The sequence below is a fragment of the Alligator mississippiensis genome, chromosome 13 (assembly GCF_030867095.1).
Source record: "Alligator mississippiensis isolate rAllMis1 chromosome 13, rAllMis1, whole genome shotgun sequence".
Classification (NCBI taxonomy): Eukaryota; Metazoa; Chordata; order Crocodylia; family Alligatoridae; genus Alligator; species Alligator mississippiensis.
In genome coordinates this window covers 12030923-12051353 of record NC_081836.1, presented here as the reverse complement: position 1 = coordinate 12051353, position 20431 = coordinate 12030923, and the positions used below count along the sequence as shown (strand labels likewise).

Here is a 20431-nt window from a genome sequence, read left to right as displayed (position 1 = left end):
AATACCAGTTGCTTAGAAATTTTAGCTGTTTATTACTGGTGGAAAGTGACACAAATGGATCAACTAAGTGATAAATGGGTATTTGTATAACGTGAACACACAAGAAAAGGAGAACTATTTAGTGTACAGGACTACATATCCAGACGAGGTGGCATGACAGTGAAGGGGATGGGAACAGGTGGAATATCAGGAAACTTTCTGGCAGAGAGTTAAATAAGGAGCGGAACAGGCTCCTGAGTAAGAAGGTGAAAACTTCATTGCTTATGACTTAGGACTGATTAAGTACTAGGGAATGTTCTTCTGCCCTTGTACTGAGGGGCAGTCAGGACAAATAGGGATTTTTCCCTTTCTAGTTTGCTATGCCTTTCTAATCTTATCTTGAAACCTTTTTTTCTTTCTACTGATGTTGTCTACTAGCCAATTGCCCATCAGGAATGTCGGGGGAGGGGGGAGAGGTGGGCGGAGACAGAGCACCGTCACCCATCACCCTGCGCCACTGCTGTCTCCCAGGAGCAAGAGAGGAGGGAAGCTTGCCCCTCTGGCCCCCTTGGCTAGCACCCAGCGCCACCTCTGCCTTCAGGGAGCCCCCTGCTCCAGCCACTCTGTCCCTACCATCATGGTGGCGTGCCACTGTCTCCTATCCAGAGCACTCTTGTTGTTTCAGACAACTAATCAGAGTGTGAATAAAGCATAATGGACAGACAGATTAAGGCTTTTATTATAATAGAGTGAACAGCTTTGGTACAGCCGAATACATTGGCTAAGGTTTGGGATATGTGCCGTAGGTTGCTGAGTATAGGTTCTAATTGCGTATGGAGCATCTGACTTCTTCAAGTAGTACAGTAAAAGTTCTGTTATCCGGCATCTTACAAGCCAGCATGCTCCACTAACCGGCATGCCGGCTTGTAAGTTAAAGTGAAACTGGAAGTGCCATTGTGGGCACTTCTGGTTTCTCTGAGCCCCCATTGCTTGGGGCAAATCAGCCTGCGTTGTGGAGCCCCCACGGCCCGGGGGTATAGTAGGCTGTGTGGAACTCGCCTCCCTGTCCTGCAGGGCCGCAGGAGGGGCAGAGAGATGCCCCAGATGCGGCATGAGAAGTGGCGGCCAGGGCCGCTCAGTTAACCGGCATATTTTGTTATCTGGCATCTACCGTTCCCGGGGGATGCCGGACAACAGATCTTTTACTGTAACTTGAACAAGTGAAATGTGGAGTGGAAAAGCATGTGAGGACTGTGTGTTTCTGGAAAGCAGTTGAAGGTGTTCAAAGGAGGGATCAGGTTAAAGTTCAGAACTAAACTGCTCATTCACCTGAAGCTGGATGCATTCAGAGAGGTATGCCAGACTTGAATCTCCTTTGTCTGGGGAGTAGGAGCCCTGGGTATGGGGTCTGAGTGGCATTTTCTTGGAGAGTTCAGACCTTTGAAATACCCTGCCTGACTTGTTCTCCCATGCTGGGGGGCTTTCATTGCCTGTCCCTGCTGCTTTCCAACTGAAAGTATAAAGAGGTAGAATTCCTTGGAATGTCTTGCTGCTGGCCTCTTATCAGAAAATCTGTTGCCTGTTGGGAACCAGGATGTTGCAACTGGGATTGAAGCCTTTTGGTCCCTAATTCTGTTAGTGCTCTGTGTGTGTGCAATCTTCTATTCAGCTGTCTTTGAACCTGCTTATCTTCTACACCCAGCGCCTCAGGGAAGAGATGGAGGAGATCACACAGCAACAGATGGTGCATGACAAGTACTGCAAAGATCTGATGGGCTTTGGTACGAAGCCTCGCCACATCACCCCATTCACCAGCTTCCAGTCTTTGCAGCCCTCCCAATCAAATGCCTTAGCTGGACTGCTGGGATACAGTGCCCACCAGGGAATCATGGGATTCGGGGCCGCACCTGTCCCAGCAAAGTCAACCTTGGTAGAGAGCCGATGTTGCCGGGATCTCATGGAGGAAAAGTTTGATCAGGTGGGTTGTAAGTGTTTCTGTACTTGCCCCTTAAACCAGCATAGACTAAATTCTTAAAAGCACAGCTACCCCCCACTTCCCTTGTCTGGGAAGCAGCATGGCTCAGTGATTGCATCGAGGTATCAAGGTTCATTAGCTGTATTTGGCTCTGCCTCTGAGAGAAAGCAGCTTAGCTTCTCTGTGCTGCAGTTTTTTTCTCTCTGAATCAGATAACTTTATCTATTCCCGGGGGGGGGGGGGTGTGCTGTGAGAGAGTCAGTACAAGGCTTTGTAGAGCACCAATAAAAAGAATGGGGAGGAGGGAAAAATATGCTCCTCCCTGAAAGCCCAATCCATCCGGTTTCAGGTATGCCAGTGGGTTTTGAAATGCAGAACCAGCAAGAACTCCCTGATCCAGATGACAGTACTCAACTTACTGCCCCGGTTGGCTGCTTTCCGGCCTTCTGCATTCACAGGTGAAGTGTTTGTTGCCTGGGTTTTGGGGATGCAGCCAAAGGTGGGTGGAGAGAGTTCCAGCTGCTTCTTCCATTGGCCTGCACACAGGTAGTAGAGCAGAGAAATTGCATGAGCTGGCCCTTTGATTCCTCCTCTGAATAGCAAGGGGCCAGTTTTTTCAGAGGAGTGCAGCACAACATCTGTCAGGAACTTGCAGCTTTGCAAAGCCCTTGTGTGGATTACACAGTGCCATAGTGCCTCGTCTCAAGCTGTCTCAACCTGCTGGGCTTTTCCATTTCCTTCCCTGCAAACATAACTGTGGGGTTGTCACCAGTGTCCAATCCTTTATTTCCCTATTTGGGGCTGTTAGGAGATCTTGAGGGAAAAGGAGATTACAGCTGACTTTTTAAAAACTGTATTGGTCTTAAAGTCCAGAGTGTACCAGAAATAGGGCCTTACTAGTATGCCTAAGATTGGCTGTGCCTTTACAGTTGTATACCAACATCTCCTAAACTCCAAACCAGTTACCACCCTGTTGAGAAACTTTGGCATTTGTCTCCTGTATAAAACCTATAGGAAATGTCTTAACCACCGTTGCTGAGTTGTTTTTTTCATATGCCTTCTCCAGATATAGAACCCTATGAAAGAAACTGTTGGCTTAGATGGCTAAAGCCCAGCTGGAACCTGTTTTGTTGTCATTACATTTAAGTTTGTCCTTGCTGGCAGCAGCAATTCATACCAAGCCAGTGCCCATTCCCTAATGTGTTATTTCTGCAAGGTGTCTTGATATAGGTGATACTTCTGATGCCAGCATTCCTGTCCTCTGGTGCAGTTGCTTCTAAGCAGGCCACCCTCTGAGCAATTGTCCTGGGTTTTTTGTTTTTATTGCTTCACCCGCAGCTATGTGAAATACACTAATCTGCGTTCTAACAGGTTCCCTGGCACTCTGTAGGCTGGAAGATGGATAGGGACAGGCCACATGATATGGCCTCCTTCTGTACTCCCTTCACTTTGCAGCCCTATAGATTTGACACTCAGGAACTGCTGAATGCTGTACATGTGCCTCACTAATTGTGGTTGGTAACCTGTGCTTTGGCTCTGCTGCCCAAAGAACTCACAGACTGATTTCTTCTTCTCTTGCCTTAGCTGACCAGTACCTTCCAGATACCATGAACCATGTCCTAAGCTGTGTGAAGAAAGAGAAGGAGAGAACAGCAGCCTTCCAGGCCTTGGGACTGCTTTCTGTGGCTGTGAGGTCTGAGTTTCAGGCCTACTTGCCCAAGGTTCTTGAAATCATCAAAGCGGCTCTTCCACCAAAGGACTTTGCACACAAGTGAGTGCATGGGGGTTAGAGAGGGTCTTGGATTGACAACTGTTGGTAAACTGACAAACATGCCCTTGAGATGTCAGTGGTGTGAAGGTGGGGTGAGGGAGGGACAGGACTGCAAGCTTTCTGAGTTAGCTCTTACTGTGTCTTGTTAGGAGACAGAAATCCATGCAGGTTGATGCCACGGTCTTCACCTGCATCAGTATGCTGGCACGAGCTATGGGGCCCAGCATCCAGCAGGACATCAAAGAACTACTGGAACCCATGCTAGCTGTAGGACTGAGGTACGTACAAAGCTCTTCCACATGTTCTTCTGTTAGCCACTGGATGGCATTATTGGCCCTGAACAAAATAATTGTAGATTCTGAAGGGAAAGAACCTGTAGGTATAAAAGTGAGTTGTGAAGATATAGCATATACCAATAGAAGAAGAAGGTTCTGGAGAAGAGCTGGATAGTTTCATAGTTTGTAGGGTTGGAAAGGACCTTAACAGGTCATCAAGTCCAACCCCCTGCCATGGCAGGAAAGAGCACTGGGGTCAAACGACCCCAGCAAGGTGTTCATCTAGCCTCCTCTTAAAGACCCCCAGGGTAGGAGCCAGCACCACTTCTCTTGGAAGTTGGTTCCAGATCCTAGCCCCCCTGACAGTGAAGTAGCACCTCCTGATGTCTAGTCTGAATCTACCCTCTGCCAGTTTGTGACCGTTATTTCTAGTCACTCCTGGTAGTGCTCGGAGGAACAGGGACTCCCCCAATGCCTGCTGGTCCCCTCTGACTAGTTTGTAACAGGCCACTAGATCCCCCCTCAGCCTTCTCTTGTGGAGGCTGAACAGCTTCATGTCCCGTAGCCTCTCCTTGTAGGGCCTGCCCTGCTGCCCCCTGAGCATGCGGGTGGCCCTCCTCTGAACCCTCTCCATGCTGGCCACATCCCTCCTGAAGTGCGGCGCCCAGAACTGGACACAGTACTCCAACTGCAGCCTGACCAGTGCCGCACAGAGGGGGAGGATCACCTCCTTGGACCTGCTCAAAATGCATCTGTGGATGCATGACAAGGTGTGGTTGGCCTTCCTGACTGCGTCCCCACACTGTCGGCTCATGTTCATTTTGTCACCAATAATGACTCCAAGATCCTTTTCTGCCTCTGCACTGACGAGAAGGGAGTTCCCCAGCCTGTCAGTATGCTGCTGGTTCTTCCTCCCCAGGTGCAGCACCCTGTACTTGTCAGTGTAGAAACCCATCCTGTTCTCATCTGCCCACCCCTGTAACCTATCTAGGTCCAATTGCAGCCTATTCCCCCCCTTCTAGCGTGCCCACTTCCCCCCACATCTTAGTGTCATTGGCAAATTTGAATAGGGTGCTTTTTACCCCCTTGTCCAAGTCACTGTTGAAGATGTTGAACAGCGCAGGTCCGAGGACCGAGCCCTGGGGAGCCCCACTGCCCACATCCCTCCAGGTTGAAAATGACCCGTCCACCACCACTCTCTGGGTGGGGCCCTTCAGCCAGTTAGCGACCCGTTTGACTGTGTAGGTGTTGACGCCACAGTCCATAAAAGCATAAAAGCTGCTTTGATGCTCCAGATGCCATGATCTGCTTTAGATGCCATGCCTCGAGCTCTGAGGGTAAGAAAAAGCTAAAATCTGGGGTCTCCTACTAAAAGAATCTTAGCTCACCTCTGCTGGCAGCATGAGTGTGTGGGGAAAAGACGGTCTTTCAGACATCCAGCTCTCAGGCTGTGACAGTTTTGTAGTCTGAAGTCAGCATCTTGTGAGTTGCTCACCTCTCTGTCTATAGGATACAGGCTTGAGGCACTCAGCCAAGCATGTACCCTGAAATAAATCTGTAGCTGCATTGTGCATGACGTGGAGCATCAAAGCAGCTTTTAAGGACAGTCCTGTGCATGGTCCATTGCATTGGTCCCAGCTGGAGGTCCTCCATGTGGATAATTCCCAGTAGCACCTAGTGCAGCAGACTGGGCTGGCATCCAAGCAGTCTGTTTTAGCTTCTGGAGGTCATGCAAGGGTTGCCAAGCTCTAGTGGCAAGTATTGCTGTGCTCTAAATGCCTGGAGCGGTGTTCCGATGGGCAGTGTCAAAGGCATGAATGAGAAGTAGAAACACATAACTTGTGTTGTTCCTGTCCTAATGAGCATTTGCCTGCTTCTTGTCCCCAGCCCTGCTCTGACTGCCGTGCTCTATGACTTGAGCCGTCAGATCCCCCAGCTGAAGAAGGACATCCAGGATGGGCTGCTAAAAATGCTGTCCCTTGTTCTAATGCACAAACCCCTGCGGCACCCAGGCATGCCCAAAGGCATTGCCCATCAGCTGGCCTCACCCAGCCTCACCAACATCCCTGAGGCCAGTGATGTGGGCAGCATCACCCTTGCCTTGCGCACTTTGGGCAGCTTTGAGTTTGAAGGTAAGACATGAAGGCAGTGGCAGGCTTGAATGCAAGATGCATTCAAGCACTTGCAGAAAGCCTGAGCAGCAGTATTGCAAGTGGGACACAGCCTAGTTAAGATTTCACAGAACAGTGTCCATGAAAGCTTCCAGGTCTTCTGAGGTGGGTGTTCTCTGGATATTTGCTGCAGAGTAGTGAGAACTTCGGAAGCAGCATGTTGTGGACACAAAAGCAAGATGCACCTAAAAACTCTTTCTAGAATCAGGATATAGAAGTGGTTGGCAAACCACCTAAAAAAAATCCTAGCCTTTCCCTGCTAGACCCAGAATATACCAACTGGCCTACTCAAGTTCTTGCTAATTCCATCTATATAACTATTTCCCTCTGTTACCAAGACTACAGGTAACCTTGCAGGTTGGCTACTGATAAAAGAGGCAGAAACAGGTCTACAGCCCAACATTGTATTTGCTTGCACTTCAAAACACAAAACAAACATTTATTCCAAAGTATGTCTAGCTACACATGACAGCACAACATGAATTTTTACCTATACCAGCTGGGAAGACTCACGTGGTGGGAGGAGAGTGGCATACAGATTGGCAGCAGGTCTTTTTGAATTTGCTGAGTTCTCCAAATTTCCCTCCAGCCTATACTCTGTATTTATAGATGGCTTGTTCTAATAAATGTTTTCTGATTAGTTTTATTTAAATTTCTTTCTTTCACTGAAACTTTGGGGACTGGACTGAACCAGATCTCTTGTGAACTTGGAAGGTGTCAGTTAGTTGGGATTTATATCCTTAGGAAAGTAAAAAGGAGGGTTTCTTATCTCCTCTTTTTCTTCCTCTTCAACACGCCATTGTGGAATGCAATTCAACCCTGTCTTTTCTCTTCTTTACCTTAGCTTATGGTCTTCTTTGACAAGGCTGTTTTGTTTTTACAACTTACCTAAATTTCTTAACAAAAACATATCTATAGCATCTAATGTTTGATTGCATCAACCACCACTACTGCTATTTTAAGATAAAGCAATGATATAGTATATTTGGATTATATAATATGTGGTCTTCCCTAATAGTGTCTCCTTTCAGGCCTTGTGCTTTAATTGTATCTAATTACTGGTTTACTTAGCTGCGTTGATGGCCTCCTTTACAGATGCAATAACTAGCTGGTTCAGCAAAGTAAAGGTTCCCTCTGTGGCAGGGGTGGCCAATTATTAAGTGGCCCTCCAGCCCGAAATTTTGGTGAGCTGTTGAGGGCTGGGAGGGGGGGTGGGGGGGCAGGGAGATGCCAGTTGACTCTATCTGGCCACCCAGCTGCTGCTGGGAGCCTGAAGAGGGAGGGCTGCATCCTGTGCTACTCTGTTCAGCTGCATCTGGGCCTGGGCTACGCTGGGCAGCGTGCAGATTTCTCCACACTCCTGCCTCCCACTTCCATCTAGCTTTCTGTTGGTGTTGCATAGTCCTGGCACTGCAACTACTGGCAGCCAGGTCCATATGGGATGGGGCCATGTAGCTATCCCGCTTGCCCACCTGCTGCAATGAGCCACTACTGCCATGCTGCTCCAGGAAGTCAGGGGTGGCAGCTGCCCCAGGCTGAGCTGCCGTGCCCCCCCCCCCCCCCCCCGGCCCAGCATGGACTCCCCTTCTAGTGTTACCATAATGGCAGCAGCTCGTTGCAGTAGGCTGGTGGGACAGCTACTTGGCATGCTGCATTGTGTCCCATCCTATGTGGGCCTGGCTCCCAGCAGCTGCAGTGCCAGGACTGTACAGCCACAGTCCCAACAGGAAGCTGAGGGGGCAGTGGCAGAGTCTGCATGTTACCCAGCCAAGCCCAGCACTGGCTGGACAGAGTCGAGCAACTCAGGGCACAGCCCTCTCTCCTCAGGCTCAGCCAGTGGGCTGGGATAGGATCAATTAGTGGGCCAGATTTGGCCTGTGGGCCTAATTTTGCCCACCTCTGCTCTATGGTCACTCAGAAACAGGCTTTGGGGCCTTCTGCTTAGCCACAGTTCTGCAGCTTGGCTTACACCCCTTGAAAGTGGCCAAGGCTTGGCAACACCTTGTACTAGGGAGATGAAATTGCACCTGTGTCATTTTAGTATAGTCAGCAGGAAGTCTAGGACCTGAAGTTTAAACCCATGTCAGACCCTCATCTCTTTCCACTACCCCTCACTCCCATCCAGGTCATTCCCTGACCCAGTTTGTTCGACACTGTGCGGATCATTTCCTGAACAGCGAACACAAAGAGATCCGGATGGAGGCAGCCCGCACCTGCTCCCGCCTGCTTACACCCTCCATCCACCTCATCAGCGGACATGCCCATGTGGTCAGCCAGACAGCAGTGCAGGTGGTGGCAGATGTTCTCAGCAAACTGCTTGTGGTTGGAATAACAGACCCAGGTATGAGTTCTCCCATGTTACGATCCATTCATGGAGTTCAGGGGAGGACTGGCTCCTTAGCTAAATCCTTAGCCAGTTGCAGGATGGTCCCCAGGGGCTGATGTTTGCCATATCTCTGCATCCCTTCCAACCAAACAAGCTGCAGGAGCAAGAGACAGATCTGGGCGTGAAACCCGAGTGTCTTGCTTAGCAACAGAGGCCAGCACTGAGAAGCCCACCCTTTAGTGGCCTGTGCTGAAATGCATATGGATAAATTCCTTAGGTATTTCTTCCTTCATGGGATCCTGTCAGCTCTAAAGCTTTGCCATGATAGGTTAGTGGCAGTAGGTCTGTGTGGTAAAGAGAGACGGTGGTGTGCTGGAAGCCATATATCAGTAATAGCAAGAGATTGTGGAAGAACAGAAACTTAAAGTGAACAAAGACAAGCAAAGCAAACATGCTCTTGCAGACCCCGATATTCGCTTCTGCGTGCTGGCCTCCCTGGATGAGCGGTTTGATGCACATCTTGCTCAGGCAGAGAACTTGCAGGCTCTCTTTGTGGCCCTCAACGACCAGGTGTTTGAAATCCGAGAGCTGGCCATCTGCACCGTGGGCCGGCTGAGCAGCATGAACCCTGCCTTTGTCATGCCTTTTCTGCGCAAGATGTTAATCCAGGTGAGAGAGAAGGTGTTGAGTTGAGAAAGTGAGGTTTGGGGCTGGTGGAATTGTCCTCTCCTCACGTGCTTGGAATGGGAAGAGCACCCTGAAAGGGTTCTTTCACTCTGCTTGATGCACTTCAGGAATCATAGAAATTAAGAGTTGGAAGGGACCTTGAAAGATCATAGAGTCTGACCCCATTGCTCTGGGCAGGAATACTGCTGAGATCAAATGATTCCAGCAAGGTATCCGTCCAGTCTCCTCTTGAATACTTCCAAGGTTGGGGACTGCACCACCTCCTTGGGAAGTCTATTCCAGATTCTGATCACCCTTACTATAAAGAGTTCTTCCTTGCATCCAACCTGAAACCATCCTGTAATAGTTTATGGCCATTCCTCCTTGTCCTCCCCTGTGGCACCCTAGCAACCATTTTTTTTTTTCTCCCAGCTCCTGATACTCGCCCCGTACATACATATAGATGGCCACCAAGTCCCTCCTCAGTCTTCTCTTCCCCAGGCTGACAGTCCCAGATCCCTCAGTCTTTCCTCATAAGGTTTGTCCTCCAGGCCCTTAATCATTCTTGTGTAGAATCTTGAAAGGGTCTAGAGAAAGGCCACATCTTTTTTTTGAAGTGCGGTGCCCAGAACTGGGCGCAGTACTCCAGCTGGGGTCTCACCAGTGCCGAGTAGAGAGGAAATGTTGGGAAGGGCCTGCCTATGGGTTCATGACTTGACATTCATATCTAGAGTGAGCCCTTGAAATTCAGTAATGAATCTGGCAGTTACCATCTTCCATAGTGGAACAGAGAGGACAGTAGTAACTGCAGGTCCCAGTATACATCATTTCTCCTCAACTAAAGTGGCCTTCTCTCAGTGGAGGAGGAACACTGTGTGCTGGAGCCTTTAGCCCCTCCAAATGCAGACAGAAGTAGGGAATGGAGTCTAACTGTGTTGTTCCTTTTCATCTGTTGGTGCCTAATCTGAAGAATGTTGGCTCTCCAGCTTATCTCTGCTTTGATGCATCTGTTTCCCCACTCTGTAGATCCTGACAGAGCTGGAACACAGTGGAGTTGGGAGGATTAAAGAGCAGAGTGCCAGGATGTTGGGTCACCTGGTCTCCAATGCCCCACGTCTCATTCGCCCGTACATGGAGCCCATCCTTAAGGTAGAGCCTCCTTCCACACCCTGCTGATCTTCATTGGAGGAGGGGGGAGGTATTTTAGCATGTGGATGTATCCCCTTTACCATGAGCTATCCTGTTATCTCTGCTTGGTAATAGCAGAACCAGTATAAAAGAAACTGGCTAGAGTGGTCCTCACGGTAACACTGATTACATACAACCATGTGGCCCAGATAGGATGGGTGCGTAGGAGCCATAAAGATGTCATCAAAATGTATCGTTCATCTTTGAAATGCTGATGCATATAAATATCCATCATGGGATGTGCACTGGTTTGAATTTTCAGTGTCAGAGGCATGGAAGAGAGTGTTCCTTGTTGGGTGGGGGTGGGAGAGGCTTTCACTGAGGAGTCTAACCTGTTTCTATATCCTCAAACAGGCACTGATTGTGAAACTGAAAGATCCGGATCCGGATCCAAACCCAGGAGTGATTAACAATGTCCTAGCTACCATAGGGGAACTTGCGCAGGTAAGGAACTGCAGCTTTCTGAGGAGGCACCATGGTGGCCACCTTGACCCTAAGCCTGTTGCTGTTCTAGAGGAGGAACGTCTCTGCTCTGCTTCTTACAGGTCAGTGGGCTGGAGATGAGGAAATGGGTGGATGAGCTCTTCATCATCATCATGGACATGCTCCAGGACTCCTCTTTGCTGGCTAAAAGACAGGTAAGTATACAACACCCTCATTAAACTAAGCTGCTCTCTGTAACTAGAGATATTGAGTCAGATGTTACTGTGTGCCACTTGGAGCTGAAAAAATTAGCCTTCAGTTCAAAGTGGTCAGTCCTCTATTTGAGAATGCCCAGAAGGGTGGGCCATATTGGTGACTTCGCTGTCCATTTCATCTCGGGTAGTGTGTGTTCCCTGAACAGCTAAAGAAAGAAGCATGGATAAATGGCTCCTTTAGAAAACACGGACTAAGCTCAGTGCTATTAAGAAGCTGCCAGGAGCGACTGGATGGGGGCAGGCGCAGCAGGTCTTAGAGAAGATGGTTCCTTTAATGACCCAGAGAGATGTATGTTGTCAAGTGTTAATGAACTTTTTCCTTTGCCCTGACGAAGAGAAAGAGTCTCTGGGGAGGCTTTCAGAAACAGTTGGACCCTGAGATGCTTTGAAATGTTTTAAAGGGAGATAAATGACTCCTTATAAGATAAGGCAAGTAATAAATTGCTGGTCTTCTCTACCAGGTCAAAGCTAACTCTTCTGGGAATGTGTTCATTCCAGGTGGCTCTCTGGACTCTGGGGCAGCTGGTGGCCAGTACTGGTTATGTGGTGGAACCCTACAGGAAATACCCAACCCTGCTGGAGGTGCTGCTGAATTTTTTGAAGACTGAGCAGAACCAGGGTACCCGGAGAGAGGTAGGAACTCCAATCTCTTCCTCCTCTGAGGACTTCCAGGAGTTAGGAGGGCAGTCAGAGAGACAGGCTGCTGAATCCATTTCTAGCAAAAGGAATGGAAGGCCTGTTGCTGGGGCTGAGTGGGGTATAATTTGTTTTGATGGACAAGGCTGTAAAGAAGCTGTGAATGAAGTTGTTCACCTTCAGTGGAATGGAAAGAATTGGCTTGCTGTCTAGGGAATAAAAGGCCACCATTTCTCTCATCACTAGGTCTCCTCATGGCAGCTACTCAGACACCTGGGTTCAGGCATCATTCACTGTGTTGGCTTCTGCCTGGAATATGGTTTTGACACATTTTCCTTGCTTTCTCCTTTGCCAGGCTATCCGTGTGCTAGGGCTCTTGGGAGCTTTGGACCCGTACAAGCACAAAGTGAACATTGGCATGATTGACCAGTCACGTGATGCTTCAGCTGTCAGCCTGTCAGAGTCTAAATCCAGTCAAGATTCTTGTAAGCAAGTGGATGCTGGGAGAAGAGTGCGCAACTTTCACATAATTTAATTTTAAAGGGCCTCTGTTCTTTTCATTCCAGCCTAGAAGCTAAAGATGGAAATGACATCATAGGTCATCTGCTTGTTTCTCCAGCCAGTATAGTGGCATGGGCCAGAGAGATCCTAACTAACAGTGAACCTGGGCTTTAGACATGATTCATTCCATTCTGAAGTTAAAAGGTCCTGAAAGCTACAGTACAGCACTATTAACTTTAACTGGGGCATAGAATCCAGCTCTGCCACAGGGAAACCGAAGCAAGCCACTTCTCAATGCCTGTTTAACCTTTTGTTAAAAGTGCCTATTGATACTGACCTGCATCTGAAGGACTTGGAGATCTATGGTGGAACCACACTAAGCAGAAAGGGTCATTGGTACCTGAGAAAAGGAAAATTTCTTAAGGGTGTTCCCTTTTTAGCTGCTGTAGATGTTGGAAGGATGCTGTAGAATAGGAGTCTAGTCGGTTTCAGAAAAATGAGTTCAGAAGTGTTTTGTGCACCATCTTCGTACAAACTAGCAAATGAGTGGCTTTCCAGTTGCTTTTTCCTGTTCTGTGAAACATCTTTGTCCTGTGTTGCTGTGTGAAAGGCCAACACGAAAAGAAGTGACTGACTATAGAGGTAGGGAAAGTGTGATTACATACAGTGCAGTCAAAATAAAATGGCACGGGGAGGAAATCTTTGCTCTTTTAGCTATAATGATAATATTGGGTACTAACTCCAGTAGCACTACATACATTTGGGGCAATTGGGCAGGATTTGTTTAGTATTATTAATAATGATACTCAGGTCTTAGTTCTTACTTGCATTAGCTCTCAAAGCACATTACAGAATTATCGTTATTCCTCCTTTATAGAATGGAAATTTAAAACTCGGGGAAGGAAGTGCTGTGACCCAGGTCCCACCCCCCCAGGAGACCAGTGGCAGAACCATGAATTAAATCTGGATCTCCTGTACCCCAGCCCAGTTCCTCTTACCCACTAGGCCAAGTTGATAACATCCCCTAATAAATGTAATATTTTTATTGTTAGGTTTTGCATTTAGAGACCTTTCATTGCCACTTATCACCATTTCTTGTCCTCTTTGTGTCCTATGAAAGTTTCCTCCATAGCCTCGTCTCTTTCTTTCAGGGAAGCGCAAATACAATGGTTTTATTCCAAGAATTAACCGAGCATCTATAAAGATGTCTTTTTGGACAATAACAAACTTAAACTCATCCCTCTTTTCAAGAGTGTCTTGTATAACCTATTCTTTTACCTGTCTCACCGTAGGTGAGATTTGGTTCAGGAACACACTGAAGGTCTTCACAGCCTTAGGTCTTTGTTTCTGTGGTGTATGTGGATGTATGTAATTCCTGGTCCATTGATTAAATGAGCCTGTCTTGAGGAGTTTGCAACCAAAGTAAAACTCTGAAGCCATCTAACAAAAAGCCTTCTGAGCAGGTGTCCGAGGAGGATCAAACTCCTGTGACTGAGGAGATCAGTAAACTTGTCCCCTTTATAACTGTCATTGATGTTTTGGGGTAGCCCTTTTCTAAGTAAGCCACATGACAGATTTAACACAGGGATCTACCCACACTTTTCACTCCCTGCCCATGCTTAACCCTGTTGTGTAGCTGTTTACTAAGCAGACAGCTTTAGAGCTGACTTGGTTGAGAGTGGCATCCAGCTGTGGACAGGCACCTGTTTGCCGGGCATTTGCGTAAATGAAATGATTTAATGGTTTCACTTCCACTTTTAGTAGGACTTCTTTATATTGGCCCTTTCCATTCTTGAAATGAAAAGTATAACAGCAGGTGGAACATGCTAACCCATGTCTTCAAATACATTTTGGAGGCATAAGGCAGTAAAAAACACCGTTCCCCACCCATGTTAGCAGGGTGACTGATTTTGTGGATAGTTGTGGGGGCAGCTTGCAAAAGGGAACTAAAGTAGCTAGGCACGTGTGAATGTGACCCTGACTAACTTAGGCATTCCATATTGGCCAATTTAGCTTATAGGAATAGCAATATTGCTCGCTCATCAGCAAGATTTTCTTTTGTAAAACCCCATTTCATGCTTTAGAGCTTAGATTATCTACGGTCTCTTTGGGCACTTGCCCTGTTCTGTTACGCAGGTAAAAAGCCATGGTACTTCCATCAGAGTTGGTTTAATTTTTCAGGAATTCCTCCCATCTAAACAAAGTCCCAATTCGAAACTGGTGAATTGCGAAGAATTACAGTCCAGTTCTAATTTTTAAATACATATATGAAAAAGACATGGACAAGGGTGCTTTGTAATAGTTTATTACAGGGGGAAATGGCTGGTGAGTAGTAGGTTCAGTGTTGCCTGAGGACTTGTCTATGTATGGAAATTTATCAAAAGAGCGATTCTGAAATAGCTTCCAGAGTCTTGGAGCTGTGATGTAAAATTCTTATAAAATGTCTGCCCCCTCTGAGCGTGCCCTTAGTGTAAACATCCATTTTCCCCCATTAGCTGGTTGTGTTTGTATTGCAATATTGAAATGCGCTGTGTGCATACTGGTGACTCTTCTTTACTTCCTACCAGCTGATTACAGTACCAGTGAGATGTTGGTGAACATGGGGAACCTCCCACTGGATGAATTTTATCCTGCAGTCTCCATGGTAGCATTGATGCGAATCTTCCGAGATCAGTCCTTGTCCCAGCACCATACAATGGTCGTCCAAGCCATCACCTTCATCTTCAAGTCCCTTGGGCTGAAGTGTGTGCAGTTCCTACCCCAGGTCATGCCAACATTCCTCAATGTAATCCGGGTTTGTGATGGTGCTATCCGAGAGGTGAGTGTTGCAGGGATGTGCTTCTCTCCTGCCTGCCCCAGAACAGAAATCCATTGCAAAGAGAACATGACTAGCTTTGGGCACTCCTGCACTGTGTGTGTTGCTGCTAAGCATGCTGCAGAAAGTGAGGTACTAGCTCTGCTTTCTTTTGTCTCCAAGCATTGGTCAGAACATGTAGTGCCACCAGTTTTTCTGCTTCTCAGGCTGCTACTGAGCATCCTCCTTAAATGGCCAGCCCCTGGCTCTACTTTGTCAAACCACTCGGCCCAAAAAGTGACTTTGCAGCTCCCCCAGCCTTCCATGGCCTCTGCAGTTCGTGCCCCTGATGCACAGAGAATTTTTTTTGCATGTTGCACTAAGTGTCTTTTAACCTTTGCCATAGACATGTGCTCTCATCCCCCTTTGAGAGGGATTATGATTTGCCAGTGTCAGCTAATGATTCCACGGAATCATCTTTGCCTCTTACCTAGCAGTTATCAATTGTGTGTGACAGCACAAAAATGAGCCTTGGCTGCATCTGACCAAAAAATGGCTGAGTCTAGCAGAAGCTTTTCCTTCTGATGCTGAAACCGGTGTGTGTGGGGTGGGATGGGGAACTTGCATGGGTTTCCAGAGTTTGGTACGTGGGATGGGAGCCACATACTTACCCTTGTGGAATGTCTACCCTGGTATAGAACTGCAGCTGCCACAGGCTAATTCCCTACCAGACTGAACTACTGCTCAGGTCGGAAGGAGAAATCCTGGCACTCTTGGGTTGGCTGAGTGCCTACCCTTGATTGATCTAACTTGCTTGAAAGCTATGCAATTGTGCACACTCTGTTTAAAAATTTTCAGGTAAAAGAAGATGGTGAAAGTGTACTGGGGAGAAGAGCTGAGGTGGGTACACGTGACTTTAAAGCCCAGACGAGGCAGGCCCTTGTCCTGTATGTAAGCACTTCGCAACTCTAAGGGAAGACAACTCCATGGGGGCTCAGGGTTATTTCTCGGTAAACACACACACACAAGCCACCTATAGCCAGAGGCTGATTATTTATTTATTTATTTATTTATTTATTTATTTTTAATCCCTTGTCCACTTGCTCAATTTTCACTGAAAAGCTCTTCATTGATTTCTCTGAATATTGGCCTGTATTTTCCTGCTGTGAATAGCAAAAACAATCTATACTAGAAATTTTTCGTGAAAAAATAAAATATAGTAGAAAACACTTGTAAATACTCTTAATCTTTATAAAAAATACAAAAACCAAAACATGTATGTATTTGTGGACAAGGGCAATTGATCCAGACTGACATATTATTTCACATCAAGCTCCAAAGTAAAATCACTACAGTGGTAAGTGCGCACGTGATTGTGTTTTGTTGGATCAAAGGTAATCATGAAACAGACCTAGCAAGCATACGGTAGAAATGTCTAGTTCAGTTTTCCTAGGGTACAGTTGGCCATCTTCCTATGAATTTGGCAAGTCCCAAAATCTCTCTCCTAATATTCCACCATTGTCTTGGTGGGGAGGGGAGAAATATAGAATCCGACCTTAAAATCTGGGTGCGTCTGGCTGGCAGGCAAGGGGGGAAGAAATAAGGGGCTACATTTTCAGTAACAGCTTCCAGATTTTAATTTGCAAAATGATACGATGTTTCAAATTCTGTCCATGAGTATGTTTAGACACCTAACCAGCTTGCATGCCTGAATTCCTTTTAGTGCCTGCATATCCACAGTTTGAAATGCTTTCAGTAAATACTGTAAACAACAACTATGTGTTTTGAGGCTGTTGAGAGAATTTAGCCCCAGACTTCCTGCTTATAGTAGCTGTGCATGTTGGTCATTGTTAGATGAGCTTGCAGTTGGCCTTTGAAACCTGATTTGTCTTGGGTTGCACTGCCACTTGGATTGTAGCACTGAGCACTACCCTCTTCTTCCTCATTCCAGTTCCTGTTCCAGCAGCTTGGAATGCTGGTATCCTTTGTGAGAAGTCATATTCGACCCTATATGGATGAAATTGTCACCCTTATGAGAGTGAGTATCACCCTTATGAGAGTATGACCTTTAGCTGTGCCCTAGCTTCTTGGAAGTAAGACAAGGTGAGTAGTAATGTTTTCCTTTGAGCACATGGAGTCACTCTTGAAGAAATACCAGAGTAACAGTGTTTCTGTCCACTCAAAAGTATCAAAGGGAGAAGGGAATCAACTGATGTCAGGGAAGCTCATAAATGATGGGCAAAAATAGCAATTCATCAAATCTTTAGGATTTAACAATAATGGTTTCTTAATCCAACATGTTTTGAGAGGCATTTTTTCTAGCTGAAGGTCCATGCTGTACTTCGTTAAGGTCATACCTGGACTTTGTTAGCCACTTCTGAATAGATGTTGGGTTCAGGATGGAGCATTGTCATTATAAATAATGATTTTTCTGTTGCCCCTAAGCCATCGCAAACAGCTGTAATTAAAGTTGGCTTTTCCCTACAAGTTAATGGGGCCAGCAGGAAGAAGGATGTTCCATATTTCTAGCTAGATGAAGAGGTTTAATATGTGGTTGTAAGAACATGAAGTGTGAAGAGAAAGAAGCAAGGCCTGACGAAGGGTTTTTGAACCCGAAAGCTTGCTTAATAACTATTCTCCTACCATTTAGGTTGGTCTAATAAAATATATCAAATTCACCCAAGGAACCTTGTCTGCCAGGTATAAATGTGATATCTTTCTTCTGTTTTCTGGAACAGCAGTGTTTCAGGAAGTAATTCCTGCATGTCAGGGGTGGCACTGTGGGGAAGAGGCTCTAGAATAGACATGTCTTTGTTATTGTATGATGATTGTAAGGATCCATTCTGACCTGCAGGAAGCCATCCTTCAGGTATCTAAGTTTAGTGACACGTGCTTATGAACAGGTGTTGTACCTGTTCATAAGGGACACATGTCCCTTCAACTAGGTTCCAAGTTTAACCTCATGTTTTAAATTGTGTGAAACTCAAAATTTAAAAATCCTGAACCAAGTGGAAATCATAAAATCATAGAAAGTTAGGGTTGGAAGGGACCTCAGAGGTCATCTAGTCCAACCTCTTGCTCAGAGCAGGAACATCCCCAGCTAGATCATCCCAGCCAAAGCTTTGTTTAGTTGGGGTTTGAAAACCTCCAAGAATGGAGCTTCCACCACCTGTCTGGGTAACCTGTTCCAGTGTTTTACTATCCTCCTAGTGAGAATTCTTTCTCATATCTAACTTAAACTTCTCTTGCTGCAACTTGAGACCATTGCTCCTTGTTCTGTCATCTGCCACCACTGAGAACAGTCTAGCTCCATCCTCTTTTAGACCCCACTTCAGGTAGTTGAAGGCTGCTATTAAGTCCCCTCTCAGTCTTCTCTAGACTAAATAAGCAGAGTTCCCTCAGTCTTTCCTCATAAGTCATGTCCACAAGCCCCCTCACCATTTTTGTTGCCCTCTGCTGGACTGTCCCCAATTTGTCCACATCCTTTCTGTAGTGGTTGACCCAAAGCTGAACACAGTACTCCAGATGTGGCCTCACCAGTGCTGAATAGACTGAAATAATTATTTCCCTTGCCCTACTGGCAGCAAACCTACCAGTGCAGCCCAGTATGCCATTAGCTTTGTTGGCAACCAGGGCATGCTGCTGGCTCATATTCAGCTTATTGCCCACTGTAACCCCCAGCTCCTTTCTGCAGAGCTGCTGCCCAGCCAGTCAGCCCCAACTCTGTACTGATGGATGGGATTGTACCATCCTAAGTGCAGGACTTTGCACTTATCCTTGTTGAACCTCATCAGATTTCTTTTGGCCCAATCATCTGATTTGTCTAGGTCACTCCAAAGTGTTTCTGCTTTTTAAAAATCAGTCACAACTGGAATTTAAAAATAACATTTCCTAGCAGTGCTCAAAACCTAGGTATTATAGCTTATCTAGCAGGTACAAACCTGTATATTAGTCAATAATGAAAACAAGTGATCAGTCTTTTTTCTGTATGCACAGAAGTGTGAAAACTAAAATAGAGAATTAATATTCAGTTTTTAACTGCACAACATAAGCTAGTGATTAGAAATCAGGAAACTTTGGGTTTTTTTAATAATTAACTTAAGCACTGAGAGTTACGTAACCCTTGAGTCTGGAGGATTGTGTAACTTATGCTGTGGAGCTGAAGAGTACACTTTATTGTGATACATGCTTTGAAAGTTATAAAAGAAGCATTAAGGCAATTGGTTTATTAAAGCAGAGGTGGGAAATGTTATGTTTTGCATGTTGGTCAAAGTTTTCTTTGATCTGGCTAAAAGCACCGCAAAGCAAAAATAAGAAATTCTTCTGGGAGTCCTTGCAGATTATTGGTCTGTTGATGCTGGGAAGGCAAACAGAGGATCCATTCTCTAGAACTTGTCCCAGCTCATTTTTAATAAGTTCCTTCCAGACCAGAAAGGAGGTGGGGGGAAGCCCCTTTGTAGGTGGTAATCCTAGTGGGTTCCCCTGGCAGTCTGCCCTGATGTCTGCATAACTAGTGAGCTTGTTCATGGAAAGTGTGAGAGCAAGAGGTCAGGCAGGAATTCTGTTGAAGGTATTCAGAAATTCTCTTTCTGAAGCTGTTAATGCCAAAGAGAAATTAACACCAAATGAGCTGTTATGGCCTGTGAAGTCCATGGAGATTTACCTTGCTAAGCTGATAGTGTTTGAAACCAGACTGCTATCACATGGCACTCTCACGGTCTTTTGAACTGCTTGCAGTTCATTGGAGCTGGCAGAGGACAGGAAATCTTCCCTGGTTTTAACATTCACTTAATATTCTGATGGTGATGGCTTGAAGGAAAACAGTTGTTCTCTGACCTCTTCTTATACCAGTGTAAAATATAAAACTCCACTCCATATCGCTTCTATATTAATGGGGCACTTCCTAATGTTGGCTCTGGATTTAGGATCCAGATACCTTGTTCCACCCTCAGACCAATCACAACCTTTCTATTCGCTAATAGGCAAATTTATTGATACGCGGAGATAACAGAAAAGAAGCAGTGCAAACAATCAATCAGTTCTATATATCTACCAAATCCTAAGGATGTCATCAGGGTCAAAGTACATGGCCAGGATGGGATCTTCACTCTGATGCTCTTTCTTAGGTGTCAGCAGTCTGGAGGTGGGATGCTAAGGCCCACCCCACCCAGTGGGGTGCATGAGATGAGCTCCTGGTATGGCCTCTGTTCATGGTCTTGAGGACCCTTCCCAGGGGACAAGGAGAAGGCTGTGGGGGGACGGGAGGGACACAATAAAGAGAGAGACTGATGAGGGATGGGACACAGAGAGGGACAGGAAGGGGGATGCTTTTTTACTCTCAAGTCTCTGCTTTTGTATTCTCCTTCACTCCTGATGACTCTTCATTCATGGCTATCTTTGGTTGGTTGTCTCCCTGTGGTCACGTGCCCACATAGCCTTCCGGGCCTTCTC

General features: G+C 46.4%; 1 protein-coding gene across 5 annotated transcripts in view; it reads left to right on the top strand.

The window, feature by feature from the left end:
* Positions 1-20431, top strand: part of MTOR (mechanistic target of rapamycin kinase) — a 102734-nt gene that overhangs the window by 3782 nt on the left and 78521 nt on the right. For 3 of the 5 annotated variants that reach the window (XM_019493846.2, XM_059716877.1, XM_014610386.3), the window contains 15 exons: positions 1682-1957; positions 2304-2412; positions 3539-3725; positions 3875-4003; positions 5888-6132; positions 8297-8512; positions 8961-9166; positions 10190-10312; positions 10706-10795; positions 10897-10989; positions 11548-11682; positions 12041-12170; positions 14754-15004; positions 15839-15880; positions 16932-17018. In XM_019493846.2, the coding sequence (XP_019349391.1) occupies positions 1682-1957; positions 2304-2412; positions 3539-3725; positions 3875-4003; positions 5888-6132; positions 8297-8512; positions 8961-9166; positions 10190-10312; positions 10706-10795; positions 10897-10989; positions 11548-11682; positions 12041-12170; positions 14754-15004; positions 15839-15880; positions 16932-17018 (2319 nt within the window). The remainder of the gene's footprint in view (positions 1-1681; positions 1958-2303; positions 2413-3538; positions 3726-3874; positions 4004-5887; positions 6133-8296; positions 8513-8960; positions 9167-10189; positions 10313-10705; positions 10796-10896; positions 10990-11547; positions 11683-12040; positions 12171-14753; positions 15005-15838; positions 15881-16931; positions 17019-20431) is intronic. The other 2 variants (XM_059716878.1, XM_006259298.4) reach the window with 1 other exon arrangement.